The sequence below is a fragment of the Giraffa tippelskirchi genome, chromosome 10 (assembly GCF_054371585.1).
Source record: "Giraffa tippelskirchi isolate mGirTip1 chromosome 10, T2T-mGirTip1v1.2.pri, whole genome shotgun sequence".
NCBI lineage: Eukaryota > Metazoa > Chordata > Mammalia > Artiodactyla > Giraffidae > Giraffa > Giraffa tippelskirchi.
In genome coordinates, this window is record NC_137284.1 from 111,155,510 (window position 1) to 111,167,875 (window position 12,366).

The window sequence follows — 12,366 nt, forward strand, 5'->3', positions numbered from 1 at the left end:
ATTTTTTTTTTTTTAAATCAACAAAAAATATTTAAACCTATCTCTCTGGGATATGTGGGGTTAGATGAAAGACTAGCTCAAGGCCTTTCTGCTTTCAAGAGTGTGATCCATTTTATATCCACAGGATGTTTGGAAAATTAAATGGCTGAGAGATCTTATTCTGGGGGGACAAAAAAGCAATCAGTACAATTCTGGGGTTGCACGGATAAACCCAAGGTATTTTCTTAAAACCCAAATAAAAAAGCTTGGGCCCTACCAAGACAGGAAGTTCAGCACCTATATGAGGTTTTTGAGGATTTCCAGGGAGATGATGTCTCCTGGTCATCCACTGCTTGGAATTCCTCATTACCTCTTTCTCGCCCTCCTGTCTCACTTCACTACAGCATGGCCATTGCCACTCCTTCATTCCTTCAGGTGCTCATATGTAACCGATTTGGCTGGAGATATAAGGAGAGCTGGGGCGGGGCTGTGGAGAGGACTACAGCACAACCCAGATCAGGCAGTGATGACGCACATGCCGCTGTTCCCAGGTTCCTGGGCTCTGACTACCACAGGAGATCCACGGCTACCATGAGTGCCTCATCCCAGCTCGCTCTCTCCTCAGGGCATTTTGCTGTCTCCCATCAACTCCCACAACTCCTCGGCTCCAAATTCTGGGCCCTGTCCTCTCACAGGGCGTGTAGAAACTTCTGATCCCTGTCAGCTAATTTGGAAAACATATATTTGCATCCTTATTCCAGTCTAGAATTGAGACATACATTTTTCCCCTCCAAACTTTAAACTTTTTATTTTGTATTGGGGTATAGCTGATTAACAATGTTGTGGTAGTTTGGGGTGAACAGTGAAGGGATTCAGCCATACATATATATATGTATCCATTCTCCCCCAAGCCCCCCTCCCATCCAGGTTGGCACATAACATTGAATAGAGTTTCATGGAGGCACACTTTTAAAAAAGTAATAATAATTAAGTTTTGCTAAACAAAAGCATTGTCTGCCTCTGGTGATGTAACCCACAAGCAGACACAACTAAATTATGAATTTTTACTGTAATACATCTCAGATCAATATCTTAAGCATGACTCCTTCTGCTCTTGTTCAGTTGCTTAGTCATGTCCAACTCTTTGCGACACCATGGCCTACAGCACACCGGGCTTCCCTGTCTTTCACTATCTCCCAAAATTTGCTCGAACTCATATCCATTGAGTCAATGATGCCATCCAACCATCTCATCCTCTGTCGTTCCCTTCTCTTCCTGCCCTCAATAATTCCCAGAATCAGGGTCTTTCCCAATGAATTGGCTCTTTGCACCAACTGGCCAAAGTATTGGAGCTTCAGCATCAGTCTTTCCAGTGAATATTCAGGGTTGATTTCCTTTAGGATGGACTAGTTTGATCTCCTTGCAGTCCAAGAAACTATCAAGAGTCTTCTCCAATACCACAATTCAAAAGTATCAATTCTTTGGTGCTCAGCCTTCTTTATGGTCCAACTCTCACATCCATACATGACTACTGGAAAAACCATAGCCTTGACTAGATGGACCTTTGTTGACAAAGTAATGTCTCTGTTTTTTAATATGCTGTTCCTGCTCTAAATAGGGAAATTCCAGGACCAAAGAAAGGTGGGATGGTGGGGTGGGGAAATCTTTCTCATGGCTTTGGCTTTGTTGGTGATTTCATTTGTCTCTTCAGGGGCTGCACTGAGAGGCTGGCCCTGGATCCTGTTTGCCCTTCTGCCAGAAAGACACATGCAGCCAAAGATGAATTTGGGGAAAGCAGCTGCTTGCTTCTTTAACCATGGAAAAGCAGGGCTGCAGTGAGATGGAAATAGTCCCATCAGAGTCTTACTCCTTCATCAAGTTGTTGAAAGTCAACCGGGAGCATCTGGTCACTCACATCCGAAACACTCAGTGTCTGCTGGACAACTTGCTGAAGAATGACTACTTCTCCACTGAAGATGCAGAGATCGTGTGCGCCTGCCCCACGCAGCCCGACAAGGTGCTGGTGATGGGGATGCCAGCTCTGGTGGCCAGACAGGGTGAAGAGCTTTGAGAGTTCAGTACATTGGGTGGTTATTTACAGAACAGAAATTACATATTTCATTTCTGTGATCATGACACAGCAAACTCCATTCTCCTTGCTGTGTGTACTGGTTCTCAAACAACTCATTTTCTAATTCACTTTAAATTAGTGAATTCTTTAGAAAGACAGTGAGCATGAAACACTGGCCATGCTACCCCCTTCCGTGCCTGTTAAACCCTGGAGAGCTGCTCACTGCTGGGTATGGCTCTGAGAATGGCCCTCACTTCTGATTGAGGAATAGCTGCATTGTAGCCCAGGTCCACAGTAAAGAATTTCTTACACTTCACTGTGGGAAGTCTTCACAGCCCTTGGTTTCACTTTAACTTTGTGTCATCTTCAGAAAAATAGAATGGAGGGACCAAAACCTCCTTCTTGGGGAGAGGAGTGACAGAATTCATTTGTAACATGATCCTGCTGGGGCTTCCCTAGTGGCTCAGTTGGTAAAGAATCTTCCTGCAATGCAGGAGATCCCGGTTCCATCCCTGGGTCAAGAACATCCCCTGGAGAAGGAAATGGCAACCCACTCCAGTATTCTTGCCTGGGAAATCCCATGGACAGAGGACAGAGGAGCCTGGTGGGCTGTAGTCCATAGGGTTGCAAGGGTCGGACATGACTTAGTGACTAAACCACCAACAGCACCTGTTGGGCTCAGAAAAGACCAGGAAGGTTTCTGAGAAAAGCACAAAAGACACTGTTGTGATTTTTTCCCTTGAATTTTTAATACAACAGAAAACTTTCTTAAGGTACACCTTACACAGGAGTCTGCTGTCTGTTTGCTCTGTGGCCCAGCACCCACCTCATTATACCTAATGGCTGATTTTCCGCCCTCAGCTCTCATTCCCAGAGAGCAGTAGTGTTAGGTTAAGAGGGAAAAGAAGAGGTGGGTAAAGGAAATTCCAGGGGTGGGCCTGACTCCAGTTGTGAGTCTGACCTTTTTATTTTTAGGCTCGTGGAAGCCTCTGTTTTCCTAGAGCCATGCAGTTTGTTTCTTGCTCAGGAGGTCCATTTCACAGATCCTGGGCCTTCAGGCTGTAGCATCTCACACTGGTTGGGTGGATAGTCAAGCTCGAGGCTGTAAGAGCTCAGAGCCCTGCATGTGGGCCCCTCTGGGGGGTGGACAACCCTAGCACTGGCCCTCACCCTCCTGCTTGTCCCCCACTAGGTCCGCAGAATTCTGGATCTGGTACAGAGCAAAGGTGAGGAGGTGTCCGAGTTCTTCCTCCACGTGCTCCAGCAACTCACAGACGCTTATGTGGATCTCAGGCCTTGGCTGTCAGAGATTGGCTTCTCCCCCTCCCCGCTCATTCAGAGCAAAGCTGTTGTCAACACGGACCCAGGTACGAGGTAGCCGCTAGCCGCTCAGGAGGCAAGGCCCCTGGGGCTTTGAAATGCTCTCTGTGCAGGCCCAGCAGGGGTAAAGGTGGGGTCCACCTTGGCCAGCCCTGCCTTCCACCCCAGGCAGCAGGCTCTGCTGCTGTGTTCCTTTTAGAAAAAGAGAGCTGGGTCCCTGTCACCCTTGTGCAGCCCAGGGGACTATGATTGAACTGCCCACATGTAGCTGGTCTGGTTTATGTAAGGGCCTATGGAGGTATCGGGATGACTTCTGTTTGAACCCCTTGCTGGCTTCCTATTCTGACATATCTAGACATTTTAGTGGTTGTACAAATTCAAGGTTGTATTTTTTTCCTTCTTAAAAATCTTTCCAAATTTGATTCTAGGCGAAGAATTCTTCTATCACTCCTTACTGCCAGTCCTTATTTCCAAAACATCATGCCCACCCCCCCACCTTGCCCTTTAGTTAAATGGTTAGTTCGGTAGGTATTTATGATGTGCTCACCATGTGCTAAGGCTGGGGGCATTGGATGCCAGGGGTACTGTGGGGAGCAGACCCAGATATGGTTCCTGCCTTCAGAGAGCTCAAAGGTTAATACAGGAAACTGGTAGTAACATGAATGTATATTTGCAAATACTGATAAGGAGCACAGCAGTCCAAGGTGCTGAGAGAGAACATAATGGAGCCACAGTCTGGTCTGAGGACCAGGGAATCTTCTTTCCATGCCTGTGGTCGCTCCACTTTAAGACAGTTGTTGGCAACATAGCAGCACCGAGCTTCCAAACTCTTGAGTTTCAAAGAATCCAGTTTGACCTTGAAAAAAGAAGCATAGGATAATATTCCAGACTGTCAGGTGTGTATTTGGGAGAAACTAGACCCAGAGACAGTGTCAGGGCCAAGCTTTTGCTTCTGAGGTCCTGAAACTTGAGCACCGGCCATTGCTAGCTTCTCACTCTCACTGCTCCTGCTGACCTCACTTTTGTTATTTTTGTTGTTGTTCAGTTGCTAAGTCGTGTCCTACTCTGTGACCCCATGGACTGCAGCACGCCAGGCTCCTCTGTCCTCCATTCTCTCCCATAGTTTGCTCAAATTCATGTCCATTGTGTCAGTGATGGCATCCAATCATCTCGTCCTCTGTGGCCCCCTTCTCCTCCTGCCTTCAATCTTCCCCAGCATCAGGATCTTTTCCAGTGAGTCAGATCTTCACATCAGGTGGCCAAAGTATTGGAGCTTCAGCATCAGTCCTTTCAATGAATATTCAGGGTTGATTTCCTTTAGATTTACTGGTTTGATTTCCTTGCTCTCCAAGGGACTCTCAAGAGTCCTCTCCAATACCACGGTTCAAAAGCATCAATTCTTTGGCGCTCAGCCTTCTATATGGGCCAACTCTCACATCCAGTTGGATCTGTACATGACTACTGAAAAAACCATAGCTTTGACTATACAGACGTTTGTCAGCAAAATGATGTCTCTGCTTTTTAATATGCTGTCTAGGTTTGTTATCTTCTCTATGAAAAAAGGAAAATATTCCTTTAATGAAGAGTTCTCTAAAAGGACTTTTCCATTGGGCCCTTTACCTAGCTACTGTAACAGATTTTAAAGTATAATTCACTCTATAAGAAGCCAGATGCAAAAGGCTGCATATTGTATGAATCCATTTATAGGAAATGTCTAGAAAAGGCAAATTCATGGAGACAGAAAGCAGACCAACAGTTTCCTAGGGCCAGGGTGAGACAGAGATAGTCGGCAAATTCACCTATAATGCATATTGTACCCCTGGATTATAGCGATGTTTGCGTAAATCTGAAAATTTACTAAAAATCATTGTAAACCTGTTGTAAAATAGGTGAATTTATAGTCTGTACATTTTTCCTTACTAAAACTTAGAAAAATAGAATTACTTCACAAATGTTAAGCAGAGAACCAAGTTGATAGGAGAGGGTTGTAGATGAATCTGGAAATATGCACATGTGTCCAATTTTTATTGTTGTCATTAAAACCCAAAAAGTATTTTAAAGGGATTTATGGAATACTCTTTTTTTTGCCTGGAGTAAGGTCATTTTGTAGCTTGGTTCTGCAGAGTGCGGCACCCATATCCGCATGTTAAACCATGTACCCGCCTATGGGCAATCCCAGGGCTCCCCCTAGGGCATGTGCTAAGCATCAGTGATTCCCCAGGCCTCAGCTTTGGAACCAGGACTGCTGTGCTCTGTGGAGTCCTTTATTTACTCAGTTATAGTGAGGCACAGCCCCTTTGTAGTCCATATTAATATCAAATGTGTCATCACAAAAAGTTTGGCATTAGGTTTTATGAGACTATTTAAGAGCAGTGTAATAAGCACAAGAAGTTTTAGGACAGTTTCTTCCTCACAGTACAAGTTTCAGTGCAGATTGACCTGAGCTGTTTGAGTGGAACGCTTGGGGTGGGCTGGAGCGGCAGAGCCATGTAGCCTAGCCCTCTGTTTTGAAAGGGCTTCAGCTTTTAGCTGGTGTTCAATGACAACTTGTGCAGAGGAGTAGGGAGCCTGATTCAGACACTGATCCCAGTTGGATTCTGTCCCTGCTGGCTGGCTAAATTTGAGGTCAGGCAGAGGGGTGGAGGCCAGAGGACCAGGGGATTCTGGAATGCTAACTCTTGGTATTTGAGGAGTCCTTGCACCTGGACTCAGTGTCCAGGCTGTGGGTTTGTCTGTGTGCTTGCTTCTTCACCTGAGACCTCCCTATTGGATACCCTTTCCACCTGTGTCTCTCAACATTCTTCCACCTCTCACCCACTGGCTCTCCCTGCAGTGAGCAGATATACCCAGAAGCTGCGACAGCAACTGGGCCGGGACTCCAAGTTCATTCTGTGCTACGCTCAGAAAGAGGAGCTGCTGTTGGAGCAGATGTACTCGGACACGGTGGTGGAGCTGGTCAACTTCAGCAACGAGAGCCTGGGCAGCCTGGACAGCCTGGCCTGCCTGCTGGATGCATCCACTGGCGTCCTCAACGAGCAGGGTGAGACCATCTTCGTGTTTGGCGATGCGGGCATGGGCAAGTCCATGCTGCTGCAGCGGCTGCAGAGCCTCTGGGCAGTGGGCCAGCTGGACGCAGGGATCAAGTTCTTCTTCCACTTCCGCTGCCGCACCCTCAGCTGCTTCAAGGAGAGCTCGGCACTGTGTCTGCAGGACCTGCTCTTCAAGCATTACTGCTACCCGGAGCAGGACCCTGGGGAGGTTTTCGCCTTCCTGCTGCGCTTTCCCCACACGGCCCTCTTCACCTTTGACGGCCTGGACGAGCTGCACTCAGACTTCGATCTGAGCAGCGAGCCCGACACCTCCTCCCCTTGGGAGCCTGCCCACCCGCTGGCCCTGCTGGCCAGTCTGCTCAGTGGGAAGCTGCTCAAGGGGGCGCGCAAGGTGCTCACGGCCCGCACAGGCGTCGAGGTTCCACGGCATCTGCTCTGGAAGAAGGTGCTCCTGCGCGGCTTCTCCCCCAGCCACCTGCGCGCCTACACCGGGAGGATGTTCCCCGAGCGCGCCGTGCGCCAGCGCCTGCTGGATCAACTGGAGGCCAACCCCAACCTCTGCAGCCTGTGCGCGGTGCCCCTCTTCTGCTGGATCATCTTCCGGTGCTTCCAGCACTTCCACGACACCTTTGAGAGCTCCCCACAGCTGCCTGATCTCACGGTGACGCTGACGGATGTCTTCCTGTTGGTCACCGAGGTCCACCTGAACAGGACGCAGCCCACCAGCCTGGTGCAGCAGAACACGCGGAGCCAGACAGAGACCTTCCGCGCCGGCCGGGACACCCTGTGCTCGCTGAGCCGGGTGGCTCACAGGGGCATGGAGAAGAGCCTCTTTGTCTTCAACCAGGACGAGGTGCAGGCGTCCGAGGTGCGGGAGGGGGACCTGCAACTGGGCTTCCTGCGGTCCGTGCCGGAGGTGGGCCTCGGAGGGGACCAGCAGTCCTATGAGTTCTTCCACCTAACCCTCCAGGCCTTCTTTGCTGCCCTCTTTCTAGTGGTGGACGACAAGGTGGGCACTCGGGAGCTGCTCAGGTTCTTCCAGGAGTGGACTCCTCCCGGGGAGGCTGTGGCCACGTCGACCTGCTATCCTCCCTTTCTCCCCGTCCAGTGCCTGGGGGGCCACAGCCTGCACGGGGAAGACCCCTTCAAAAACAAGGATCACTTTCATTTCACCAACCTCTTCCTGTGCGGGCTGTTGTCCAAAGGCAAACAGAAACTCCTGCGGCACCTGGTGCCTGCCGCTGCTCTGCGGCGAAAGCGCAAGGCCCTGTGGACTCACCTGTTTGCCAGCCTGCGCTCCCACCTGAAGAACCTGCCCCGGGTTCAGTCTGGGGGCTTCAACCAGGTGCAGGCCCTGCCCACCTTCATCTGGATGCTGCGCTGCATCTACGAGACGCAGAGTGAGAAGGTGGGGCAGCTGGCGGCCAGGGGCATCTGTGCGAACTACCTCAAACTGACCTTCTGCAACGCCTGCTCTGCTGACTGCAGTGCCCTCTCCTTTGTCCTGCACCACTTTCGCAAGCGGCTGGCACTCGACCTGGACAACAACAACCTCAATGACTTCGGTGTGCGCGAACTGCAGCCATGCTTCAGCCGCCTCACTGTCATCAGGTGAAACCACCAGGTTCAGGGAGCGGTTGGCAGGGCCAGGGCTCAGGTGATAGACCCCAGGACTAGGATCCTGGAGCTGGATTTCCTGGATTATCCTGGGACTCATGACCATGGATCTGGGAGCATCCGGACCTTCTCTGTCTCAGGGTGAATGTGAAAGTCGTTCAGTCCTGTCCAACTCTTTGGGACGCCATGGACTATATAGTCCATGGAATTCTCCAGGCAAGAATACTGGAGTGGGTAGCCTTTCCCTTCTCCGGGGGATCTTCCCAACATAGGGATTGAACCCAAGTCTCCCGCATTGCAGGCGGATTCTTTACCAACTAAGCCACAAGGCAAGCCCACTCTGTCTCAGGATGGCAGAGGGTAATGCGCAAAGCTTCCAAGTTAAATGGATGTGAATCGGCCCTAACTGGGTGTCCTTGAGCAAGTTGCTTAACTTCTTTGAGGTTTCAGTGTCCTCATTCAGAAAGAGGAGTTTCTTATATCCTAGCAATTACAGTAATAACAATCAGCATTTATTGAGAATGAGTAAAGGGCTTTACAAATATTACCTGGCTTAATCCTCTTAACATCTCTGTAAGAGTTGTTGTTCAGTCGCTCAGTTGTGTCCAACTCTGCGACCCCATGGACTGCAGCACACCAGATCTCTATTTTGGGAAATGAGGAAGCAGAGGCACAGAGAAGTTGCTCAAGGTCACACATGGGGGCCATGGGGGAGCCAGAATCATAAAGAACCTACCTTTTGAGATTCATGTGAGGCTCAGAGATAACCCTTGAAAAGTTTCTGACACAGGAAAAATTTTTTAAAGGCAGAAAAAGAAGACTTTGTGCTTATTAGCGTTAATTTCTACCAAAAAAGCTGGCAGCCCTGAGCAGCAAAGGATCTCAGTAAAGAATGCTGACTCTTAGTTTCCTGTTTGATGGTTTGCTGCTGCTGCTAAGTCGCTTCAGTCGTGTCCGACTCTGTGCGACCCCATAGACGGCAGCCCACCAGGCTCCCCCATCCCTGGGATTCTCCAGGCAAGAACACTGGAGTGGGTTGCCATTTCCTTCTCCAATGCATGAAAGTGAAAAGTGAAAGTGAAGTTGCTCAGTCATGTCTGACTCTGTGCGACCCCATGGTTTAGAGGAAAGAAAAGCCAGTCAGTCTTCTTTCTTCTATTAGCATCTTGTGTTAAATACGCCTTGTAAATCTCTACGGGGGGTTTCAGTTCTCTTCTACTTGGCTCATGCATTCCTGAAGAGCAGAAGGGATTTGAAACTGATTCCAGTTACACCAGCACCAGAGTGTACATTGTGCAGGGATGGGTGGATGTAGGGAGCCCAAGTCTGTGTTGGCCTGGGAATTGGAAAGTTTGGAATCTGTTCTCTGGGCTCTCAGCCAGCAACTTTCTGTATGCAGCCTCAGGCAACCTCACACTCAGTACCTCCCTGTGCCCATTTCATAAGATGGAAATGCTGCAGCAGTATGATGGTCCCGTAGTTTGCCTCCAGACAGCAAAAGACAAAACAGGAAGAAATGGACCACCCTAAGGAAGCATTTTGAGCTCCCTGAGAGCATCAGTGAGGGTTAGTTTTGGCTGAGAGAGAAAACTCACAATACTGGTGGACTTTCCAGGTGGTGCTAGTGGTGAAGAATGCTTCTGTCAATGCAGGAGACACAAGAGACACAGTTTCCATCCCTGGGTTGGGAAGATCCCTTGGAGTAGGAAATGGCAACCCACTCCAGTATTCACGCCTGGAAAATCCCATGGACAGAGGAGTCTGGCGGACTACAGTCCTTGGGGCTGCAGAGTTGAGCATGACTGAGCACTAAGCACCATCAAAACACTGATGGCTTAGATAAGTTATAAGCTTATTTGTTTCTCATGAAAAAGTCTAAAGGAGGGCAGTTTAGGGCTGCTATGATATCTCCATGACCACCAGCCTTGGCTGTCTTTTGCCTTACTACTCTGTTGTCCTCCCTATCTGACTGCCAACTCCTGGCCCAAAATGGCTGCTTAAGCTCCAGCCATTCAGTTGACATTCTAGTCACCAAGAGGAACAAAAGGCAAAGGACAAACCCCATTCTTCTTTTGGTAAATTTATTTTATTGAAGTATAGTTGATTTACAATGTTGTATTCATTTCTGCTGTATAGCAAAGTGATTCATTGATTCAGAGTGATTCAGTTTTATATTTTTTTCATTTTCTTGTTTCCATTATGGTTTATCACAGGATGTTGAATATAGCTCCCTGTGCTATACAATAGGACCTTGTTGTTTATCCATTATATATATTAATATAATAGTGTGCATCTGCTAATCCCAAATTCCCAATCCATCCCTACCCCACTCTGCCCTTCCCCTTGGCAACCATAAGTCTCTTCTCTGTCTTTGAGTCTGTTTCACAGATAGGTTCATTTGTATCATGTTTTAGATCCCACACATAAGTGATATATGGTATTTGTCTCTTTCTGACATTTCATTTAGTGTGATAATCTCTAGTTGCATCCATGTTGCTGCAAATGGCTTTATTTCATTCATTTTTATGGCTGAATAGTATTCCATTGTATATGCATACCACATCTTCTTTATTCATGCATCTGTTGATGAACATTTAGGTTGTTTTCATGTCTTGACTATTGTGAATAGTGCTGCTCTGAACATAGGGGCATATTTCTAATTACAGTTTAGGACACATCCCATTCTTTTAAGAAAACTTCTCAGCCACTTCTAATGAGAATTCTGCTTCGATTTCACTGAGCTGAAGTTAATCATGTGTGCCCAGCTAAAAAATGGGGGATTCTGTTTCTAAGTAAGCATGAATATTGGGAGTGACTAGTGGGCTCTGGGATAGTCCTGCAGTGTTTGTACTCACTGTGCCCCATCACCAAGATGAGTACCATGAGTGGGAAGGATCCAGAGTGTCTGACATGATCATTCTGATTGGCCTAAAAATCAAGTTTTTACCACTTTAGCCTCTTGTTGATTACAGAGGACAGCTTGTGGCGCAGTTTGGCACAAGGCTTGTGTTTTAGATAAAGTCTTACTGGAACAGAGTCACACTCATTTATTTACATATTGACTGCTACATTCTGCAGAGCTGAGTGGTTACAATACAGATCAGATGGCTCTCAGAGCCTAAAAATTTACTATATGACCCTTTATAGAAAAAAATTGCTGAGCTCTGGTCTGTTATCTCACCCACTCCTGACCCTCACCTCATCCCTCACACTCCTCCATCCATCCATCAGTTCAGTCGCTCAGTCATGTCTGACTCTTTGCGACCCCATGAACTGCAGCACGCCAGGCCTCCCTGTCCATCACCAACTCCCGGAGTTTACCCAGACTCATGTCCGTTGAGTTGGTGATGGCATTCAACCATCTCATCCGCTGTCATCCCCTTCTCCTCCTGCCCTCAATCTTTCCCAGCATCAGGGTCTTTTCAAATGAGTCAGCTCTTCGCATGAGATGGCCAAAGTATTGGAGTTTCAGCTTCAACATCAGTCCTTCCAATGAACACCCAGGACTGATATCCTTTAGGATGGACTGGTTGGATCTCTTTGCAGTCCAAGGGACTCTCAAGAGTCTTCTCCAACACCACAGTTCAAAAGCATCAATACTTCAGTGCTCAGCTTTCTTTACAATCCAGCTCTCACATCCGTACATGACCACTAGAAAAACCATAGCCTTGACTAGATGGACCTTTGTTGACAAAGTAATGTCTCTGCTTTTCAATATGCTGTCTAGGTTGGTCATAACTTTCTTTTCAAGGAGTAAGCGTCTTTTAATTTCATGGCCGCAGTCACCATCTGCGGTGATTTTGGAGCCTGGAAAAATAAACTCAGCCACTCTTTTCACTGTTTCCCCATCTATTTGCTGTGAATTGATGGGACCGGATGCCATGATCTTAGTTTTCTGAATGTTGAGCTTTAAGCCAGCATTTTTACTCTCTTGCACTTTCTTCAAGAGGCTCTTTAGTTCTTCTTCACTTTCTGCCATAAGGGTGGTGTCATCTGCATATCTGAGGTTATTGATATTTCTCCTGGCAATCTTGATTCCACCTTGTTCTTCTTCCAGTCCAGTGTTTCTCATGATGTACTCTGCATATAAGTTAAATAAGCAGGGTGACAATATACAGCCTTGACATACTCCTTTTCCTATTTGGAACCAGTCTGTTGTTCCATGTCCAGTTGTAACTGTTGCTTACTGACCTGCATACAGGATTCTCAAGAGGCAGGTCAGGTGGTCTGGTATTCCCATCTCTTTCAGAATTTTCCACAGTTTATTGTGATCCACACAGTCAAAGGCTTTGGCATAGTCAATAAAGCAGAAATTTTTCTGGAATTCTC

General features: G+C 47.7%; 1 protein-coding gene across 4 annotated transcripts in view; it reads left to right on the top strand.

The window, feature by feature from the left end:
• Positions 1-12,366, top strand: part of NOD1 (nucleotide binding oligomerization domain containing 1) — an 88,300-nt gene that overhangs the window by 46,902 nt on the left and 29,032 nt on the right. For all 4 annotated transcript variants that reach the window (XR_014066898.1, XR_014066899.1, XM_081534826.1 and 1 more), the window contains exons 3-5: positions 1,691-1,996; positions 3,243-3,417; positions 6,204-8,031. Coding sequence is in view for 2 of the 4 variants with exons in the window: in XM_081534826.1 (XP_081390952.1) it covers positions 1,796-1,996; positions 3,243-3,417; positions 6,204-8,031 (2,204 nt within the window). In the remaining 2 variants the exon portion in view is untranslated. The remainder of the gene's footprint in view (positions 1-1,690; positions 1,997-3,242; positions 3,418-6,203; positions 8,032-12,366) is intronic.